This window comes from Rhinolophus hipposideros (assembly GCF_964194185.1).
Source record: "Rhinolophus hipposideros genome assembly, chromosome: 26".
Lineage (NCBI taxonomy): Eukaryota > Metazoa > Chordata > Mammalia > Chiroptera > Rhinolophidae > Rhinolophus > Rhinolophus hipposideros.
The window spans coordinates 17,505,158-17,529,701 of record NC_138072.1 but is presented as its reverse complement, the minus strand read 5'-3'; the positions used below and the strand labels follow the sequence as shown (position 1 = coordinate 17,529,701).

Genomic DNA, 24,544 nt, shown 5'->3' with positions numbered 1-24,544 from the left:
ACCATATTTCCACCTTTATTTTCTAAAGTTAACCCATGCTTCTGTGTGTCTCACGAGTGCTTTTTTTTTGCATTCTTACTGCTATGCCTTACGGCTGTTTTCCCACACATAAGCCATTAAGTGAGATAAAGCTTTCATCTAATCTCCTTAAAGAAGTCTTTTTAAACATAACAGATAATAATCAAGAACCTTCTGAATTCTTGTAAGTATTTACTACCTATACAGTTTCATGAGAACATGGACTAGTTTCACATTCTATTGTATGGTCCCCAAAGTGCTATGTACCTAGCAAACATTTAAAAGTAAAATGTAAACTGAAGAAAAGGAAATACAATACAAACAGAAAATGTAATCTAATTTGTCTTCTTACAACATTCAATTTATAGTCAAATAAAACAAAAAATAAGCTCTTTACTTACCCCATTTAGGCTGCCCAAATCTTTGACCAAATGTTCATCCGTAGAGGCATCGTAATTGATTACAGCATGTTGCTTATCCACACTACGAGACTGAAAGAAAAATTTTAAAGTTAATAAATAGAAGAAAATATGGGAATAAATAACACACACAGATTTTGGGCTAGATACTTTGTATTATTAATAGGATAGTAGACAAATATAGGAAAATATCAAAGTAAAAGTGGATTAAATGACATTTAAACTGTGTTACTATACAACACAAATTTGGCACTCCCCAATGAGGAATGCAGCCATAATTTTAAGACATTCTTTTCTACCAGATTCACACATCCTACTTTTGAGAGAATTTAAATCAACTGACTTTGTTAAATATACGAGTAATTTTTTTAAATTTTAAACTGTTATATGGTAATCATGAATTTTATAATGTTTTATGTATCGTATTGTAAAAAAAAAAAAAACATTAACCTACAGGATTTTCTTCTTTTAATACCTAAAACTACAACATAGATTGTCTAAGTACTCCAAAGATATGAGAAAAGGGATACAATATGCCATGTTCCTGAATAAAATTATCTTCATATAGATTGTAAAACTGAAATTCATGAAAGAGCTCTGACAGGGAAAAAGAGAGAACGTCAAAAAGAATTAAAATGGCAAACTGTTTTTTGAAAATTGCTTTTAATTCTCTTTAAAGTTCTCACCCTCAGCCCCCTCTCTCCAGAGCTTAGTGAACTGTTTGCAGATGGAAGCACCTGAAAGATAAACTCTAAGCCTGTGGAAACTTTTACTGAAAGGAAGCATATGCAGTATAGTCACAGGAAGAAACAGTCTGACAACCACCGAATCTGAACTCAGTAACAGTTTATTACAGGGTTACCACATGAATCTTGGTACACTACAAAGCCAAGAAGCATCCAAAATGGAGAAGACACGTGACTTCCAGTTTCCAGTTCAACATAGAGAGCTTGGAAGTCATCGCTCTCATCCTCAAAACAAAAAAGGTAACCAAACTGACAATCAAAAACTCATTTTATTTTCATCAAAGAACTGAGCTCATAAGGCCAATTGCCAACCTGAAAAGTGGAGAGATGGGTGAATACAGAGAATGACAGCGTACTAGCGGCAGAAACCACTGCTGCAGGCAGCAAGCGGTAGAAAAACTTAAAGGTAACTAACTGCGGGAGACTTGCATGTGAACTAGCTTAAGAGAGAAAAACACTCAGGGCACAGCCTTGAGAGGACAATGCATTTTCATGAGCTTTATCTCAAGAAGGCTCACAAAAATCTCAGAGGAAGATAGGAGAAAAGTCTTCTCCTGCTTCAGGAAGAGTAAGGAGAAAAGTGAACTTCATGAAAAATAGCCGGAAGATTCTGTTCTCCTCACCAATGGCCTTCCCTCAAGGAAAACTATTTTACCAGAGCTCAACCAACATAGGTTTTACCAAAGCTCAACCAACGTAGGTTTTACCAGAGTCTAACTGACATGGGAAAATGGAAACACCCAACTTCAGCCTCCCTGTCTTACCACCCAAGAATGAGGACAAAAAAACAAACAAACAAAAAAACAAAAATTCACAGAATTACAGAATGCTTCCCCTCTCCCCAAACCTTACCATCACATCAACAGGGACTTACAAATATACATAATAAGGGATTAAAATGGGAAAAAAACAAAGCTCAGACTATTTAAGAAGGAGTCTCTAGGGAAACTCAAAGACAACAGGAGACAGCAAAAGGGGCACTTACAGGAAATGTTAACTAACCGCTGACACTTTTAGCTAAAGCAAACAGAGCTTAACTCTTAGCCACATAAACAAAAGGGGGAGAAGGTCAGCAATTAATAACCTAACAATTCAGATGTAAATCCTAGTTGAAATGATCCTTTCCAAGCAAATATTACTAAAATTAAAATCCCCTTCCCCAATTAGCTTAAATTCCATTTTGAAAAAGCTTTGGTCTTCCGTTCTGGAATACAAACCCCTATATTAAAGTAACTGACATTAGGAAGAAACAGTGTGTGACCTAAAACAATCTTCCAACAATACCTAAACATTAATCATACATGCACTCTGTTCTTCTTAAAAGTTTTAAAGATTGTTTTCTGGGTTTATTTTGTTTTCTCTGAAATCTCAATTTCTCTAGAACAAACTGCAAATCTCAGAATTAACGGGAATTTTATTAACAGTAGTATCACCGCCACTTCTCTGTATCTTAACTGGAAAACCATCTGTTATGGCAAGTTACAGGTGTAATCACTGTAAAACATCTGCATTAAACCTAAAAATTACTTAAACTTCATTTGGTTTTTATTGTTGTACTTGTTGTTCCGTTTAAATTAATTAAGTACTAAATTCAGTTATTAGGGTTATAAGAAGGAAATGCAGTACCACTAGAAAAATAATTTCTCATTATGGATTTATGACTGAATTAATCTAAATATAAAAATCTCTGTATGTTGTAAGGCAAGTGAGATTTCAAGTATATGTAGGCTCTCAATAAATATTGAATGGATCATCATAAATAATCTCTCTGTGAGGAGAATATAAAGAAAAAGTCCTTAGAAGAACGTTCTGAAATTCAAGGAGACATCTAAAAGAGAGTTGAGAAAAGGAAAATCACAAAGAAAAGTGAAAAGTTACTATAAGATATGGGAACCAAGTGAAACGGCTGCTCATGGAGCCAGGGAATGGCAGCTTTTCAGGGAAGAGGAACATGTGGATCAGAGATACAAAAAAAAAATGGTTTGAGGAGAAATAATTGGGAGACGTCATTTCACTACATTTACAACTAGCTAGAAACCTGGAAGACCCTAAACCTCATATTCATTCACCCTGCTCTAAAATTGTTTAAATAAGGGGTTAAGTAAGTGTAAGAACACCCACTAGAAAATGTAGAACACATGAAAGACATAAGAGAATAACAGAGTACACTGAGTTGAGATGCCACTCCACCTTTGGGGACTGAGGAGTGAAGGAGTCAGGATGTCATGTTGGGTCAGAAAAAGCAATAGCACCCTGCTTTAAAAGCTCCTCTGTGGCCTTCCTGGCTCAGGTGAAACATACCATCTTTAATATAGCACCAAGGCCCTCCAAGATCTGGCCTCTTCTAACTCCCGTCGTAAACTCTCAAACTGTTTGCCTTGATGGCCCATATGTAAACTACAAGGGATTATTTTAATGACCCAAACAGACACTGCATGTTATGCTATCTCTAATACCATGTACCAACCACCATCTAACATTCATCTTTTAATATCAGTCAGCTGAAAGCCATCTCCTCCATGAAGTCTTTCCAGATGCCTCATCCCCACATTTCATTGCAGGTAGAAATGACCACTCTCTCTTTGTGTCCTGTCTCACACTGTTTATATAATTACTTGTTTAGATGCACCTCTACTTCTCCCATACTCTAAGCACTCAAGGACAGAAACCTGATCTGCACACACGTCGATCTCATAGCACCTAGCATAGAGCCTAGCACACAGTAGGTACTTAATAAAGGTTTGTTGGAAATAAAGTACATGCTGTTTGGCCAATTGTTATTTCATAAAAAATGGAAGCAGAAAAGTTTTCTTAGATAATACAATAACAAAAGTATCAAAGTTACAAAGTTCAAATCAATTTTTAAGAAACCTTCAAACTGGGTGACTTAAAAAAACAGAACCAAAACAAACAAACAGAAAAATGTGTACTCTCAGACAAGATAATTAATTATAAACCCAGAAAATTTTGGAAAATAAAAGTATTAAAATGAAGCAAACGCATTTTTTTCTTTTCCTACAAAACAAACAAACAAACAAACAAACAACAAAAAGCCTGCCATCAAATAAAGGCAAAACATAAAAAACAATTTCAGGCCAAGCATAATGAAAAAACATCAAGGACTCAAGCTGACTAATTTCTAACTAAAAGCAAACACATGAAATGGTACAAATGATTACCAGGTATATGTCATATATGCTTTGGGTATGAAATGGCTACTTTTTATTAATAACATCATTGTCACCCCTTATAGTACTGCTTTTCCTACTAAAGATCTAAGGGGAAGAAAAAGACACAGAAATAATACACGGATACTTACACTAAGACAAACAAAAGAGATTGCCATTGTGTGCCATCACCATTTAAAAGTCTTTTTAAAAGATACTATAGGTGAAAAATTCTTTAAAACCCAGTTATATTTTTACAACCATAGTAATTTATCCTTTGCTATGTGCTCCCAAGGACGAATGAAAATAAGTTACCTATGATCTTCAAAACATATTCCATTGTCCTCCTGGGGACTGTTCCTACATCAGTATGAAAATTATAATATTAAATAGTAAGGCATATATAATTTCATTAAAGTTTCTATTATGCATCAGAATAAAAACATGTTTAATTAATATGATTCTCAAAACAGCAAAATTCAACCATGGGTGCAACTGAAAATTTTATGAAGATAAAATTGGAATTTAGATAGGAACATTTTTCAAAATGTAACTATTTATACAAAGAAGTATTCAATTTATTACAACAGAAATTTGTGCATGTTTACTTGCATGAGAATTAAGTTACCAAACAATTTAGGTTACATGGCTGAAGCAGCAGCAGGGTAGTAGAACAGAAAGACCACTGTGACTCTGAGCCAACGTTATTAAGGTTCTAATACCAGCTGCCACCACTTAATGATTATGTGACACTGACCCAGTGACTAAGTCTTTCTGAATCTTAATTTTACCATCTGTAAAATTAAGATGACTATATCTTTCAGAAAATTGCTGAGAAGAACTGAAATAGCATAAATGAACATCAAGAAGTAGAAAATATTCAAATGCAAGGTTCTTTTAATAGTAGTAATATTAATGCATTACTCAAATAAAAGAAAGTATAATTTTCATCCAATAATTATACTTGACACCTTTCACCCACAGCTAAGATTTATTTTGCATATGTCTTATGAAACACAGTACATCATCATTCTACAGAAAGTCAAACAAGCACAGCAAGTATAATTTGCCAATGGCTTCCAAGGTAAGTGGTAGAATTAGAATTCAAATTCCAGAATCTCGTTTGATAACCTACTTTTTAATATCCAAGCACATTTCTTCTAAATGACCACATTTTTCAGACTACTTGTTTTGGAATGAGATGAAATAAAAAACATAAAACTCAAAAAAATTTTGTCATAAATATCAAAAAAAATTTAACTAATCAAACAGATCATATGTTTGGAGCATTTGTTTCCTTTTTGCACTAGGTTATAAGCCATATTACCATCAAAGTATTTTTTAAAATGCCAATAAATCTATTTGTACTTGAAATCTTTAAAGGTAAGAAACTCATAAAAATTATTCACAGGCAGAGATTCTAAAAATCCAACAACTGGTTTCCTATATGATAACAATGGAGGGTTTTAAACCATAAATGCAGAATTAGTTTAATCACATTTCACAAGATCTTTCATATAGTTATTAAAAAGGAATAAAATATTAACTACTCGTACTTCTAACAATTTAAATTTAATTATCACAGTGACCTAACCAATGTGTAGAACGATTTCAGATATGTAAAGCCTTAAAATGAAAACATGAGTTCCCCCATCTGAACCTAAGATATGGTCCAGTTGCGATGGGCCTATATCCAAACAGAATCATTACTGCCTTTTCTCAGTTGCCATGCTCACCACTCCATCTCATGGAGAAGGCCAGAAAAATCTCTGTACTATTCTATTTCTCTCGTTGAATTTGTTTAATTAAAGTGTCACTGTATATGCAACTTACTTGTATAGTCATAGAGTTGTACAGTTACTTTACTTTTATTGTCTCAAAACTATAAAATAAGTTCTTTAATTTTAAAGTAAAAATGTAATCAGCAAATTTGATTCTTCTAGGAATAATTCAGGGTTTCTCAATCTCGCCACTATTGATATTTTGGGCCAGGTAATTCTTTGTTGTGTGTGTTTGGCAGGGGCTGGAATAAGTACGCTGTATACTGCAAGATATTTAGCAATACCCCAACCTCTTGGTTTCTGCTGACTAGGTGTCACTAGCAACCACCTCCAACCCCCACCATCTGTAACAACCAAAATGTCTCCAGATACAGAAGACTGTGTGAAGTGGGAAAGGCAGGATCCTCCAGTTGAGAACCACTGGGCTAATAAACATTTCTACTCTTATGTACTTGTTCTGAACCAAAAAAAAGGGGGCAGGGCAAGGGAATAAGACTTTATTCTAGATTGCTGGACCTACCTACCAAAATATCTAAATCCTCAAAAATCGAAAGATCTGTTTTTCTGCTAATTACTCAAAAACATCATAAAAGTATCTTTTAAAACTAATTCCTTTATACATAGTTCAATAAATATCAACAATGTTTAATTATACGCAAACTACTGGAAGATATCATAAACATCTCTAAAAGAAGTAAAACTAGTATCAGTATCACTGAAGTATCCACAATTAAAATTCAGTTTTACTTCATGCCATGCTAATTTTATGAATTATTTACAAGTCTAATTTTAAAACTGCATGTGATACTTCTTACTTAAGAATAAGCTTCTCTACTGTGAGCTCTCATTTTTCAAAATTTAATCCCTAAGACTTATTTTGAAATGATTCAAGGGGGAGAAAATTAATTAATTAAACTGGTAGCTAGAGCCAACAGAGGGATAGCCAGAAAGTTCCTATCTAAGTAGTGTTCTTCTCCAAAGAAATAGAAAAATATTTTCTACCAATTCCAGGTTTTGAGACACATACAGAAAGTCGATGCAATTACCTGCAACATGAGCTCACAGTCATCTCTTCCAACAAAAATCATTTCCCGTGGCAGCCTGTGGCGAGTGCCTCCACTGCTCACCAAAAACCAGGATGTTAAGCTCATTTTCTGCTTAGCTTCTAAGTCTTTAGCAAAGCTACGTCATCCTGTGGAGAGATATTCAGAAAAACACACATTCAGATATTTTTAACTTTAGCATTGAATCACCAAACCCTGTAAGTAGGTCTCAGAACTGCATTTCACATTTACCCCTGATCACACAGACAGTCTACAGGTCCCAGGAAATGACATCTCTATCAAATTCTCATTAGCAAAGTAAGTCCACAGACTCCATTAAGTTTAATTAAAAATAAAAAGAGATTAGGCAATTACCGTGTTTCCCTAAAAATAAGACCTAGCTGGCTGATCAGCTCTAATGCAGCATTTAGAGCAAAAATTAATATAAGACTTGGTATATATTATTATATAATACACGATATGTTATTGTATTGTATTATTTATATTATATTAATTATATTATATTAATTATATTATATTATATATTATATATTATATATTATATTTATATTATATTATATTGACCTGATTTTATACTATCATAAAATAAGACCGGGTCTTACATTAATTTTTGCTCCAACAGATGCATTAGAGCTGATTGTCCAGCTAGGTCTTATTTTCGGGGAAACATGGTAAGTAGGCAGTCAACTAATAAACATTTATCATACTCCGGAAAAACTTTGGGCATTACTTTAAAGGTGTAGAATCCTCAAGCAAATGATCATATCAGAATGCTAACCAATATAACCAATATTATAACCAGTATTACAAATACTACCAATATTGTACAAATGAATGTCTAACTTATAAATGATTTGAGAAAGACAAACTAAGTTCAAATGAATATATTTGATATCAGATTAAGGACAATAAAAAAAAAACAAAGAAATTGCTTCTTTGTCTACCAAGTGTAGAAGACCAATGAATGCAATTTCATAAACATACAATTTCAATTTCTCTGTCCTAACATGTAGTTTACTTTCTCTATACATTTTTCTAGAGTAACAATTCCTAAACTTTTTGTTCTTGGGACCTTTTTACACTCTAAGAAAAATGTTTACATGGGTCAAATACATTAATGACTACCATACTAGAAATGAAAACACAGACTGGTATTTATCAATTTGTTTAAAATAATAAATTACTCAATTTCATGTAAAAATAACGAACATTTTAATAAAAAATTATCTTTCCAAAACAAAAATAATTAGTGATAAGAGTAGCACTGGTTTACATTTTAAAACATCTCTTTAACGTCTAGCTGAATAGAAGATTTTCATATCTGCTATGTATTCAACCTGTTACCATATATTGTTTAACCTGAAATATTTTAAAAGACCTGGCTTTAGTAAGTTGGAAAAGGGAAATTTATTTTAAGTCTTTTCTAGTAAGTGTAGATAATTTTCTTTGATACTACATTACACAGAGCTAGATACACAGAACATTACAAGTGGTAGTTTTTTGGAAGTTATTTACAACACAGAATATGAAATTTATCATACGATGTTACAAGAAAATCCAACTTCTACTTTAAAGGGATTTTGTAATATCATGCATTGGTCATTTTGAAAATAGGTATTGGTTCCCAGAGTTACATAGATCTTCCAAATGATGACATAGATTTCATTTTATTATTTAAAAACATGAATCTGTTAATTTCATCACCCATATCATCAGAAAAGTTTTTAATTACAGCAGGTCCTGGAATAAGGTATTTTTGTTATAAATGTTGATAAAATGCCATATTATTTATATCAGTTAGCCTATGATAAAGTTGGTTTCATTACATGCTGTTTTGCTTAAAGTCACAGAACTTATCTACAACGTTAAATGAGCACTTACTGTAACGGTCAGCTGTTAAGCTCATGGTGGTAGAACCAAGTTCCTTAAAACTCTAAATTTTTCTTGAAAGCTCAAATTTTATTGGCAAAAAAAAAAAAATATTGTCAATTCTTTTCTTTGAAGTGACAGGCTCACTCTGTCTGCCAAATACAGAAGGTCCCCTGACTTACATGTTTCCACTTAAGATTTTTCAACTTTATGGTGGCATAAAACCAATATGCATTTAGTAGAAACCATACTTCAAATTTTTGAATTTTGATCTTTTCCTGGGCTTGTGATATGTAGTAAATACTCTCTCGTGAGGCTGGGCAGTGGCAGGAAGCCACAGCTCCCAATGAAGGGAATAAACAACTGATACTCGACAATGTTGGTAGTATTTCTTTGTTTTCACACACCATCGTGTCTACAAAACATGTTTCCTGCTTCTAGTGAGAAAAAGGCAATTACTCTTGAGATGAAATTAAGATAATTAATTGCCCAATTGTAGGCTAAAGTAAGTGTTTCGAGCACGATTATCTACCATACAAAGCTAATCTATGATGCTGGGAAAGTTAGGTGTATAAAATTCATTTTTGACTTACGATATTTTTAATTTACGATGGGTTTATCAGGATGTAACACCATCATAAATTTGCGAAGCATCTGTACTGAAGTCTACAAACCATAGTTTGTCTGTCAGTTATTGTTTCAATTATAAATGATGTTCCAAGAAAGAAGTAGCTAGTCCAGCTTAAACTCAATGACACAAATGCTTTTTCTTGAGACAACCGTGGTATTTTGGTATAGAGTATAAGTGCTTTATGTGTGCTTCCACTTAGTCATACAAAATATTAAAAAGATGTGACTTGAAAGTCAAGATTATGAATGTCATAATAACTTTTCCCTTTATTTCTTTTTTGCAGATTATTTTTGTTATTTAGAGTCCAGTTTCTTTAACGTTTTTTTCTGTTTCAAGTGTACAAAACAACATAATAATTAGACATTCACAACGCTCACAAAGGGATAAACCTGTCCCCCAAATCTACTACCCCCTGACATCATAGATAGCTATAACAATACCACTGACTATATTCCCTATGCTATACTTTACACCCCGTGAGTATATATATACACGTAGATATGTATATATGCTACTATGTATGTATATACACATACACATGTATACATATATAAAGTTGACATTCAGTATTATTTTATATTAATTTCAGATGTACAGCACAGTGGTTAGGCATTTATGTAATCTGTAGTGACCCCTCAATAAGTCCAGGACCTATCTGACACCCTACATAGTTTTTACACTATTGACTATATTCCCCATACTACATTTCACATCCCTATGACTATTTTGTGACTAACTATATGTACTTTCTAATCCTTTCACCTTCCCCCTATTCCCCAACCCCATTCCCATCTAGCAACCATCAGTTTTTTTCTCTGTATCTATGAGTCTATTTCTGTTTTGTTTGCTCGTTTATTCTATTCTTTAGATTCCACATGTAAGTGAGGTCATATGGTATTTGTTTTTCTCAGACTTACTTAACTGAGGCATAATATCCTCTAGGTCCATGCATGTTGTTGCAAATGGTTTAAGATTTTATTATTTTTATGGCAGAGTAATACTCCATTGTATAAATGTACCACGATTTCCTTATCCAATCATCTATTGATGGGCATTTTGGTTGTTTCCATATCTTGGCTATTGTGAATAGTGCTGCAGTAAACATGGGGTGCACATCTTTTTTCCGAATTAGTGTTTTGGATTTCTTTGTATAAATACCCAGGCGAGCAATAGCTGGGTCATAAGGTAGTTCTATTTTTAATTTTTGAGGGATATCCATCCTGTTTTTCATAGTGGCCACACCAATTTGCAATCCCACCAATAGTGCACAAAGGTTCCCTTTGCTCCACATCCTTACCAGCATGTTGTCTGTTGATTTACTGATGATAGCCATTCTGACAGGAGTGAGGTAGTATAGCTCATTGTGGTTTTTATTTGCATTTCTCTGATGATTAGTGATGCTGAACATCTTTTCATATGTCTATTGGCCATGTGTATGTCCTCTTTAGAGAAATGTCTATTTATGTCCTCTGCCCACATTTTTAATTGGACTGTTTGGTGTTGAGTTATATGAGATTTTTATAAATTGTGAATATTAACTCTCTGTATCACTAGCAAATACCTTTTCCAATTCAGTAGGACGTCTTTTTGTTTTGGTGTATTCCTTTACTTTGAAAAAAACTTTGTAGTTTGATGTAGTCCCATGTGTTTATTTTTTCTTTTGTTTCCCTTGCCTAAGGAGGTATCAGTAAAAATATCATTAAAGGTAATGTCTGAGATTTACTTCCTATATTTTTCTCTAGGACTTTTATGGTTTCGAGTCTTACATTTTCTTTTTTGCAGATTGATTCAAAATTTTTTAGCTATTCTAAGAGAAGCAAATTCCTAACAATAGTATCTACTCTCCATATTTGTAGTTTGGTTATTTCATGCTCATTCTTCTGAATTCAAATTTCAAGTTAGATACTAAAAATATTGCAAGCAGCAGTTATGATTCAATAGAAACTTAACATAAGGGGTAAATGTCTGCAGTCAAGTTAATCTAACTCTGAAGATGTACCCAGTAACTGTAGCAATGAAGAAAGTGTAGTTCATCCTGTAACAGGATATGCTGATATTTCCTTACTCTCAGGTGAAATGCCTAAGAGAATATTCTTGGTAGATGCATGAATTTAAAAAGAAGCTAGGATAAGAAAAACTAATGGATTAGTTAAAAAATTTGGGATATATGAGGAAGTATTTTGGAATACATTTGTTTACCAGATACTTACTCTGCCTTTTATCAGCTACAATTTTAGGAGCTGATGATAAAGCAATGAACAAAACCTCTTTACCTTAACAGAACATTCTAGTGAAATAATATATAAATACATTAATATCAGTCATCATTTTGCCCAGGTTAACCTTTACCTTGGTAAGAAATTCTATAAAAGCTACATAGGGAGATTGTGGAAAAATGGAAACAGGAAGCTCCAGGAATCCATCCCTCCACCTAAACAACTATTGAATTGCCTTAGTAACTATTTTAGGACTCTGGTGTCTAGTCAAAGAAAATCAACAAAATGAAACATGAAAATAACAAGAGTATCAATAAAGAGATAGAAATTATATAAGATGAACTCACTAAAGGGATTCAACAGCACATTTGAGCAGGCAGAAGAAAGTATCAGTGACCTTGAAGATAAAGACAACTGAAATTATCCAGGGTGAGGAACAGAAAGAAAAAAGAATAAAGTAAAATTAATAGAGCCTGAGGAATGTGTGGGATATCATCAAATGTGCCAACACATACATTATATTGGAGTCACAGAAGAAGAGATGAAGAAAGGAGAAGAAACAATATTTGAAAAAATAATGGGAAGAACTTCCAAAATCTGAGGAAAGACATAAATATACATGTTCAGGAACCTGAACAAACTCCAAGCAGGATAAACACACACACATTCACACTGAGACATGTTATATTCAAACTGTCAAAACTGAAAGAAAAAGTCAATTTTGAAAACAGCAAGCGAAAAGAATTGTCAGGCACAGGAATACTCAATAAAATGGACAGCTGATTTCTCCTCATAACTCCTGAAGGCCAGAAGGCAGTGGCATGGCATATTTAAAGACTTGAAAGGGAAAAAAGCTGTCAAGCAGGAATTCTATATCTAGGAACTATCTTTTAAGACTAAATTACACAATTAAGGCATTTCCAGTTAAACAAAAGCTGATGAAATTCCCTACCAGTAGACTGGCCTACAAGAAATGCAAAAGAGAGGCTATCATGCTGAAAGGAAGGGATACTAGATGGTAACTAGAAGCCATAAGAAAAGAAATAAAGAACAATGATAAAAATAACTATATAAGTATTAATCCAGTACTATTGTACTATGGGTATGGTTGGTAATTTATTTTTGCCAATTTAATAGGCAAATACATAAAACAATATTATAAATGTGTTTTAATGGGAATACAATATATAAAAAGGGAATCTGTGACAGCTACAACATAAAGGGGATAGGAGCAAAGTGTCTGTATATGCCTGAGAGAAAGTTGGTATTACGGAAACTAGGTTATTGAAAGTTTAAGATGTTAATTGTAATCCTCAAGGTAACCACTAAGATACACATATAGAAAAGGCAAAAAGAAGGGAGTCAAAATGGCACATTATAAAATATTAACTAAATCCAAAAAAAAAAAAAAAAAAGAGGCAACAGTGGAGGAACTGGGGAACAGGAAAAAAAACCATAGCATACAGAAAATACATAACTGACTGAAGTAAATCCTTCAGAAATTACATTAAAAGTAAACATATTAAACTCTATTAAAAGGTAGAAAAAGGCAGATTAAATAAAATGACGGTATCCATCTATATGCTGTCTACGAGAAACTGTAGCCGATACAAACAGGTTGAAAGCAAAAGCATGAAAGAAGATATTCCATGCACATGGTAACCAAAAGAAAGCTGAGGTAGCTATATTGGTGACAGACAACATAGACTTTAAATCAAACAAGGTTATAAAAGAAAAAGAGGACATTATATATTGATTCAATACAGCAAGATATAAAAATTATAAACACATACGCATCTAATGACAGAGCCCCAAAATATATAAAGCAAAAACAAACAGGATTAAAAGGAGCAATAAATGGTTGAACAAAAATAGTTGAAGATGTTAATATTTCTTTCTACAATGAAAACCCGACCAGCCAGAAGATTACCGTGTTTCCCTGAAAATAAGACCTAGCCAGACCATCAGCACTAATGCCTCTTTTGGAGCAAAAATTAATATAAGACCCAGTATAATGTAATGTAATATAAAATAAAATAATATAAAATAATATAAAGTAAAATAATGTAATATAATATAATATAATAATACCGGGCCTTATATTAATTTTTGCTCCAAAAGACACATTAGCACTGATAGTCTGGCGAGGTCTTATTTTCGGTGAAACTGGGTAGTAAGGAAATAGATAACCTGACAACACTATGAATCAATTTGACCTAACAAACATGTATACAACACTCTACTCAACTAAGCAGAACTATATTCTTTTCAAGTGCACATATGGTAGAACATTCTCCAGGAGAAACCATTTAGTTAGGCCTAAACCAAGTCTTAATAAATTTAGGAGACTGAAATCTTACAAAACAATTTTCCCAATCACAATGGGATTAAAATTAGAAATCATTAAGAGAAGTCAATCTGGAAAATTCTCAATATGTAGAAATTAATCAACACACTCTTTAACAACCAATGGATATAACTAGCAATCACAAGAGAGTAAAAAAATACACTGAGACAAATAAAAACAAATCTAGAACATACCAAAACTTATGGGATATAGCAAAAACAAGTGCAACTAGGATAATTTTTGGCTGTAAATGCATACATTAAAAAAGAAAGATCTCACGTCAATAACCTAACTGTACATGTTAAGAAACTAGGAAACTAAAAAAGGGAGGAAAGTATAAAGATTAGTATGGAGCTAAACCATATGAGAATAGACAAACACTAGATAAAAACCAATAAAAACAAAAGTTGTTTCTTTAAAAGATCAACACAGATTAAAAACCTTTAGCTAGATTAATAGAGAGACTCAAATCACTAAAATTAGAAGTAAAAGTAGTAATGGTGAATTCTATAAGATTTGAAAATAAATTAACTCCTATCCTAAAACTCTTCCAAAAAATTGAAGATAAGGGAAGAAGACATCCTAATTCATTTACTGAGGTCAATATTAACTGATATTAAAGGTAGACATGGAAATTAGAAGACATCAGAAGACATTAGAAATTAGAAGGTAGACATAGTAAAGAAGACTATCCCAACATATTCTATTGATGGAAATAATCTTCAACAAAATACTGGCAAATCAAATTTAGCAGCATATTAGAAGGATCATAAACTATGGTCACGTGGGATTTATTCCTGGAATGCAAGGACAATGCAACATATGAAAATCAATCAATATAATAGAAATCAATTAATAGAAAGAAGAAAAAAACCCACGTGATCATCTCAATTGATAAAGAAAAATCATTTGACAATATTCAAATCTGTTCATGATAAAAACACTCAATGAAGTAGGAATAGAAGAGAACTTCCTGAACATGATAGAAGCCAAATATGAAAAGCCCACAGCTAACATCATACTCAATGATGAAACACTGAAACCTTTGTCCCTAACATCAGGAACACAAGAATGCCCTCATTCACCATTTCTATTTAACATCGTATGGGAAAGTCCTAACCAGAGTAATTAGGTAAGATAGCTAAATCAAAGGCATCAAAATTGGAATGGGAGAAGTAAAATTATCTCTGTCCAAAGATGACATGATCTTATATGTAAAAAACTTTAAATATCCTACCCAAAACAAACAAACAAACAAACAAACAAATAAAAAACCTACAACTGTTAGAGTAATTAATGAATTGAGAAAATTTACAGCATATAATATTGTCAAAAATCAATTGCACTTTCATTCACTAGCAATGAACAATCAGAAAAGGAAATTAAGAAAAAAATCCATTTATAATAGTACCATTTATAACAGTACCAAAAAGAATAAAATAGGGATCAATTTAACGAAGCCTTTTGCATTACAACAGACCATATGGCTACAAAACCTAAAATATTTACTTTTTGGCCCTTTACAAAAAAAGTTGGACATCTCTGCCTTCAAGTATCAATACAAGTTTTTAGTTTTACCATTTTGGATGAAAATATTTTAAAATATATTTCATATTTTAGAACTCAAAATATTGACTACTGTATTTATCTTTTTATTGTGGTTCATGATTATCAATTGTTGTACTATCAACAATTATTAAAATGTCCTATAGAACAGTGATTTCCTCAGAATTTATGAAGGAATATGGGTATACTGTCCTAACACCTACTTCTACTTTTGAGATCCTGTACTCACATCCTTTGTTTTTCCTGTCTTCTTCCTTTTTATCAGTAGTCATTTTTCATTGTAACAGCCCCATTACCTCCTGCAAGGCCTTAAAAAGAACACAGAAAGTTATTTCCACTAGGCTCAAAATGAACAATCGGAATGAGAGCTGTGAATAAACTGCATGTATTTTCATTTATAGCATCTGAAAGATAGATTCTGTCACTGTGAAGGCTATAATTAGTTAATTTTTGAATTTTCAGTTGGTAGGCAGCGGAATTCTATAGTTGAGATGCTCTATTGTAAAAGCAAGTATCACCCTTCCAAATTAAAGATTTAATTAAGAATACTAGAGTTCTTTGAATGCAAAGAAAGGAATTTGATACACCTAGGGCAGTACTACGTATCTGACAGACAATAGAAGAACTTTATCTAATGAGGAATTTAAGAGACCAAAAGATTAGTCCAAAACTTCTTAGTAAAGTTTCAGGGATTAGGCCGTATAGCATATGTTGACCCATTAATCCTGAAACATACAATTAACATGTGTATGGCTTAGGTGTAGATTTAACAAGCTAAACAGATTCAGAGTCCTAAGAGTTTCATACACTATTCTGAGAAATGAACAAAACTCTAAATACATGTATGTGTTTGGGGTATGAGCGAACAGGTAAGGGCCTTGATTACAAAGAGTAAAAATTCTAGGAAATCTCACTTAAGAATTACGAACATTAAAACCTGTTTTGAGAAATGAATACATTTTTTTTGCTTCATTTAAACAATTTAACAGTTTAACAATATAACTAAAACACAATTCAAAACCTCCATTTGCTACACCAGCAAACCTCACTGTCATAACGCACTGGAGTAACTTAATCTTAAAAGCCTACAATGTTAGATATGCAGACTAGCCCTAATACAAAATTTTATTAGTCTCTATCTTCTGTGCTTATTTCAGCATTGAAGAAATCACAGAGTATGACAAAGTATAAGACTAACAGACATTGCCTTCCTCTAAGGTTTTCTCCATGACAGAGTAAACCATTCTACTCTGTAGCCCTACAATACTTTGCTCTAACATCTATTATGCTATAATTTAAACTGTAATTTATAGCATTAATGATAGTGCACTGTTACTATATGATTATGTCTCTAGTTGGTGAGCTACTTGAAGGCAGGAAAAGTCTATCTTCCGCGATCTCCCCTTCTTTCAGTACACATATTGAGAAACCAACCAAATCAGGCACTCTGAGCATTTAGGGTGGTGCACAAAGACAAAACAAGCAGGTAAACCTTGGCACAAGGAACTCATAATGCTGGTCAATTGATGCCATGACAGAGATAAGCCTAAAGTGATACTAGAACAAACAAGTTATTACCCCACACTAGGATGGGGGTGGTATAATTCCGCATCAGTTTAGAGCTGAAATACAGATGTTTCCTCATCTCTGTATCCCCAGAGCCTAGCCCGATGACTGGCCCCCACCGAGTATCTGACAAGCTATTTTTAATAAATAAATGAGTAGCTCTGGAGCTGCTACAAATCTTCTTGAGGTGAGGATAATCCTGAAATCTCCAGGGACAAGGGGTTAGAAATTAATCATTTAACCTCTGCTACAATTAAGTCGAACCATTAAATCCAAGCTACGGCATCCCCTCTTCCGTTGTGTTTTGGTATACGCTCATCATAGGATTCTTTTTAGCAGCATTCTGACAAAAGCTAAAAGCTCCGGCATCTGGAGGTCAGATGGAGGTCAACACAGAACCAGAATCACAGTCCCATTTCTACACGCCTAGTGGCTCGAATTAGCTTTAAAAATGGGCTCACCTGTTATATCAAAGCTCATTTCACGATCTAATGGACTAAAAAGTTAATATTTAAGCTTTAAATTTTAGAAAACAAAATAAAAATTCTGCAGATGTTCATAAGAGCACACAGGTTCACCGTACTTTTAAGTTTCAACATTTTATATATATATATATATATACATATATATATATATATATATATATATATACTTTATTGCTTTTATTTATATTTTAAAAAGTTGCTTCCAGTCACTTTTAATTCAAATTGAGGACTGGTGGCAAGAAGAGTCTAAGTGTTCTTAATTACTCTCCAGAGTTGTGAGATAGGCAACAAAAGTGCACTTGATATGTAACCCCATTACAGTAGAACTATGAAATCATACATCACATAACCAACCCCACGGCCAAGGTCTGTTTACTCAGAGTACTAGGTTTGAGGGGGAAAGGCTACATAAATGACGGTCAGTGTATGCAATCACTTGCTCTGCAACATGTGTCAAGGGCGGTCTATCCTATGCTTCCAGCAATTGGGTGACTGATTCATCACCAGATGGCTTTACAGAAAGGGAACCTTCTTACCCCACAACTCCTGCTATGGCAGAGTAACAAATAACTGGCTTCACATTAGGACTACCAATCTACACAGCTGAAAATGCCTTTCTCTAACCTGTGCAACTCTCATTTAAATAAAATATTATCTATTTCTGCATCCATGAGACACGTTCTCTTCTAGTACCAAGATGTATGAAAGACTGCCAATTGTCTCGTGGGCTTGGCCCAGTGCCCAGCTCTCTGTTTCCTGAATGAGTAAGTAGTAGAAGAAAGAAGATGTGATTTTTATAACAAAATAAATGGAAAAAAAACAAGGAGGAAAAAAGTGAAAGTTCACCTCCTGAAATTGTCATCTGAACCAGCAATAAAGCTCATAAATTAAAATGAACTAAGCCATTGCACTAATTGCCATATACAACTCGTCTTAAAATTAAAAAAAAAAAAATTAAGTCTTTACTGTTTTAGAGCAGTTTAAGGTTCAGAGCAAAACTGAAGGGGAAGTTAGAGATCTCCCACATGCATGGCCTCCCCCATTACCCACTCCCCATCAGAGTGATAATATTTTTTTAAATTTTTGAACCTACACCAACACATCATTACCATCCAAAGTCCACAGTTTACATTACAGCTCACTCTTGGTGTTGTACATTCTGAGTTTGGACAAACGTGTGATGGCATGTATCAATGATATAGAGTATTTTCATTGCCTTGAAAATCCTCTGTGCTCCAGCTATTCAACCCTGCCCCAACGACTCCTGATCTTTTTACTATCTCCGTAGTAAGAATATCATATAGTTGGAATCACCCAGTATGGAGCCTTCTTAGATTGGCTTCTTTCACTTAGCCATAAGCATTTAAGTTTCCGACATGTCTTTTTACTGTTTGATAGCTCATTTCTTTTTAGCGCTGAATAATATTTCATGTATGGAGGTACCGTGGTTTATGTATCCATCCAAACAATTGTTTGATTGTTTCTCATTTTTGCCAATTATGAATAAAGCTCCTATAAATAACATGTCTTTTTATCCCATCAAACCAAGCATCCAAAAGATAAGTGAATAAACTTTAAACAAATATATAAGTTCAGGATTCATATCTAACATTTTCCCCCTACTAAATCCCTAATAGAAAATATCCTCAATACTAAAGTCTCTGCCTTCCGACACTACGTATTTCTGAAAATGAAAAATAATTAGGGTTGCATTTCAACAAAGGACTCAAGTACAAATGGACATAATTTTCAATAATCTTTTATTTATAATAATAGGTAGCATTTACTATTGCCAGACACTATTTTAGTAACTTCACACACACACACACACACACACACACAAGCACACACGTTTTTAATTAACTACAAACATTATATAAGTTCTAGAAAATGGACATAAACATTATACATCAATTCCACAAGAAGATTCCATTTTATAGAGTACTGTGAAGTGAATTAATCATTTTCTCTTCATTCACAAGTATTTAAGTACTAAGCACTATAGGTAACAGGGAGAGACTGATGATCAAGATAGAAAAAGTTCTAATCTCACAGAAGCAAATATAGACAAACAAGAGCTAAATAAATGAATAAGATGGCTTTAGTGTCAACAGGAAGCCAGGAACATAAGAAGACAAAGAGAACAGCATGACATAACAGTTTCAGGGCGGTGCTGTTTAGGCTGGGTGGTCCCAGGAAGCATCTCTGAGAATCTGACACACACACCTAGAACATATTGAAAAATTCAGCTCTGCTGTATAATTGACTTGGGACAGATAATGAAACATACTCCTGGGAAAAAATTTTATTTCTCCACCCCCCATTTGAAACTGTACAGCTAATCCAAAAAAATAAATCCACAGCTGTGCTTTTTTTGGATACCTACCAAGATTCCAAGCTCATTTGAACAAACTCAGTACTGGGAAATTTTTCACTTTGATATACTCAAGATTAGTTTGGAACAAGTGCTACAAATTTTGCCTTTATCATCGTGTGTGTGTCACACACACACACACACACACTCACACACACACACTGTTAATGAAAGCTTTAAAAGGACAATTAAGGCAAATACATACTGGGGAAAAAATGTAATTTACAACTTTTGCCTGAAATACCATTCAAGTGTAAAACAAGTTTTCATAAAAAATAAATGAAGATGACATGTCAAATATCAATAGCCATATAATCTATATCTGAGTTTGTTATATATTTTCAAAAGACTTAGATATGGTGGGAAAAGCCAGTGATTTAGTAAAACACCATTTGTTCATAAAAATCACATATAAAAGTGCTTAAAAGAAAACAAGTTACGTTTTTTTCCATAAATTATCTACACATTAAAAGTTTTTGCCAAGTACTCTTCTCTGTCAGTTTATGAAAAACGCAAAGTCTGACTGGCTTTCTTTTGTAGAACTGTACTACTGTTAAAACAATTTTGTTGGTTTATATAAATTGATTAAAACTTAGAATCAAACATCTACCTCCTTTGTGCCAATAACAGTGTGAGGTGCTTACGCTTTCTTTCTTTCATTTAACTCCCTTAAGCATGTAAAAAACATTTCCCCTTTGAAGTTAAATGACTTGCCCAAGGTCACAAATCTAGTAGGAACAGGAGCCATATGGACTCAAACTTGGGCTTTCAGATACAAAGTTCAGGCTTTTTCCATAACCACTGTCTCCTTTGTATTTTTCTCAAGTGTACCTTAAAATGATTGCATGATCCCGATTCCTATAGACTCAGATTTGGCTAAAGAGTTTGAATATGACTAGAAAGGAATATATTTTTATCTAATAACATGTTCTCTCACACTATCTTTTTGACAATAAACACTCACAGTTCATGCAAACTTCAGTCTATTTTCAGTCTAACTCTTACCCTGGTGTTTGACCACCAGCAGGCTCCCAGATTCTCTCCCTGAGCAGTCCATTGACAAATAAGAATCAATCAATTTATATTAATTTGAGACTAAAAGTCACCCGACCCATCTAGAGAAATGAGGCAAATTTAGTAAATCAGGATACAGCATGGATCAGAAACCTTGAATTTGAAAGAACTGTAAACTATCTTTAGGCTCACTGAACAACTATGAATCTAAAATACCTTGTCAGGTCATATGTTACGAGGAGCAGGAAAAGGTACACCAAACTGTCTCAAAGAAGTGAAACAATGTATAGGCGGGAGTGTTAGTGGGAAGAAAGCAGCATGAGCTAAGGGTCTAGAAGACCCTGAAAGCCAAACATTTTTGATTCATCTTTCTTAGTTCATTCTATGCTGAAAGCTCCTGCTTCTGTCATTTGTCTGTAATGAATTATAGGCATATCACTGTGTAATGTGCCCTTTGTAAATTGTTTCTGCTCATTATCACTACCTTTCTCCTTTATTCGTTCTACATTGACCATTTGGGAGGTTGGAATGAATCATTTCAACCACAGTATATCGTACAACACACATAAACTGAAATCAAACTTCAAAGTGCAGAATAACTGAAGTCTCGGAGTAGGTTTTTAAGTAAGGATGTATTTTATAACTACATCACAAATGCACTTGTTTATTTGCTAGTAACGATTGATTATTGGCCTAAATTATGCAGTATTTCCTTTTACCTTCATGTTAAATATAGATGACAGTGCTGTACAATAAAAGCATGAGGTTGGGAAGCTTCTGTGCCTACGCTGGCCAGTATATTGGCCATTAGCCACATGGAAACTACCGAGCCCCTGAAACACAGCAAAGGCATCTTAGAAGACTTTTTACTATATTTAGTTTTAATTAATTTAAATTTAAATACTCACACATTTAGTAGTGTTTACCTTAGCTAGCCCTGTATAGAAACAGGAATCACATGGTTATTTACATTCATTAAGATGGCTTTAAATACTTCACATCAATAGAATATAAACATACAGAAAAGGATGATATGAAAATAATTTGTGTTGGAAAATTTTGATGTGATCAAAAGAACATAAAGAGCTTTTTATTTTCATTTATAAAGGTACATATAGCATCTATACAAATGAGTCAATACATCAGCAACCATGCCTATCTTTTGCTTGAAATGTTTCAATAATTATTTCGACTGTTACTATATCGGTAAGTCTCTTCTTTCATAAATTATTATTCATAGACAACTGATGCTTGAAGGGATCAGGTTCTTCATCACCAGAACACCATGAGACACGCAATAGTTTGCTGGAAATATTTTGTAGTGTGAATATTTCTGGGAAGGCAATTCTTTCAGCAATTCTTTTATGGGAGGGAATCTCTATGTATAGCTAAAGAACAATTACCTATTGACATTTATTTCATTTCGAGAAGAGTTTCTGCAAGTTTAAGGATAAAAATCAGCTAAAATAGAATAAAAGATTATTGTACTTTTAACAACTACATATTACTAGGAGATAATGCTCTGAGCCCAAATGAATGTCAGGGTATGTCAGAAAAAAAAAAAAAAAAAGTTACCTACCAAAAACATTCTTTCTTCAATCCTACCTTTCTTTCCTCTCCTGTCCAGCCCTCTTGCTCCTCTCTTTCCTCATCTTTATATACAACTGCATGCCATACACAGCCTTCAATTCCTTTGACTCACTCTTATTTCTTTGTGAGACTCAATGGGCCATAAGCAGAAAACAGAAGAATACGTATTTAAACTTTTCGCATACACAGTATTACTATAAAAGTTGGGGGTAACCTTAGAAATGATTCCATGTATGCCTTTCATTTTTACAAATGAGAAAAATGAGACATTACAATTAAAGACTTGTTCAACAATAATATCATGTAGCTAGGAAGTAACAGTGCCAACTGTTACACCAAAATGGAGCTCTATCTAATTCTCTGTGCAAAGTAATCTTTTATTTATACCACGTAGACCACGTATATGTGGATCTGCCTGTGTGTACGTCTATCCTAAGGTCAGGAAACCTCAAAAGTCATCTGTGACTGAAAATAACTAAGCCATCTGGTTTTCCTGCAGCAGATATGTGATGACAGTATTTATTAAATAAAATGATACGTGTTTTAATTTATAAAACAAATTTTAGTTTATGCAGTGATTGTCTCAAAAAATTAACTGGGTTCCTGCCTTCATGAGACCCTCTCTCACATTTTTCCTGCAGTTTTTCAACTTTCGACAGAAATATGATTTCCTATGACTATATTAAACAGATAAAATCACATCATACTACTAAAGAACAATCTACGAAGTAAATGTTAGCAAAAAGAAAAAACAAGTACATATGTTAATTAGTGACACCCCTATTGGCATTAATTTTTTTGTTTTAACTAGTTTACTTCTTCCATAATACATTCAAGAATCCTATCAAAAGACATAATAATCTGAGGCCAGCCCGGTGGCTCAGGCGGTTGGAGCTCCATGCTCCTAACTCCGAAGGCTGCCGGTTCGATTCCCACATGGGCCAGTGGGCTCTCAACCACGAGGTTGCCAGTTCAATTCCTTGAGTCCCGCAAGGGATGGTGGGCAGCACCCCCTGCAACTAAGATTGAACACGGCACCTTGAGTTGAACTGCCGCTAAGCTCCCAGATGGCTCAGTTGGTTGGAGGACATCCTCTCAACCACAAGGTTGCCGGTTCGACTCCCGCAAGGGATGGTGGACTGTGCCCCCTGCAACTGGCAACTGGACCTGGAGCTGAGCTGCGCCTTCCACAACTAAGACTGAAGGGAGAACAACTTGACTTGGAAAAAAGTCCTGGAAGTACACACTGTTCCCCAATAAAGTTCTGCACCCATTTCCCAATTAAAAACAAAATCTTAAAAAATATATATAATAATCTTGCATTTCTTAGACATCCATTAATTTTATATCATTTCCTATGGGGACTTTTACATTATTAAATAAATACACTTATTCAAAATATGAAAAAAGTAATTTTTGTTCCCAGTAAGTGCTTAGGGACTCTGATTCATAAATTTCTTAATTATTCTTCCCTGCTCTGGATATTAGGCCTTATCCTGTTCTTATTTTGACACTGATATGCTTCATAAACATTTGCTTTTGCTTTCTTCATTTATGCTGGATCCAGCACAGGTTTACCCAAATTCTTACGTTTTTTATAAGTGATTTTTTTATAACTTATTTGAATTTTGTTATAAACTTTTTGGAATGTATAGTGTGTGTATGTGTGTACATATATACGTACATACATA

At 33.7% G+C, this 24,544-nt stretch overlaps 1 protein-coding gene across 13 annotated transcripts in view; it reads right to left on the bottom strand.

The window, feature by feature from the left end:
* CEP170 (centrosomal protein 170) overlaps nucleotides 1-24,544 on the bottom strand; it is a 108,434-nt gene that overhangs the window by 74,442 nt on the left and 9,448 nt on the right. For all 13 annotated transcript variants that reach the window (XM_081039269.1, XM_081039274.1, XM_081039275.1 and 10 more), the window contains exons 2-3: nucleotides 7,178-7,323; nucleotides 420-509 (exon numbers count right to left, since the gene is read on the bottom strand). In XM_081039269.1, the coding sequence (XP_080895395.1) occupies nucleotides 420-509; nucleotides 7,178-7,282 (195 nt within the window). In that variant the 5' untranslated portion in view covers nucleotides 7,283-7,323. The remainder of the gene's footprint in view (nucleotides 1-419; nucleotides 510-7,177; nucleotides 7,324-24,544) is intronic.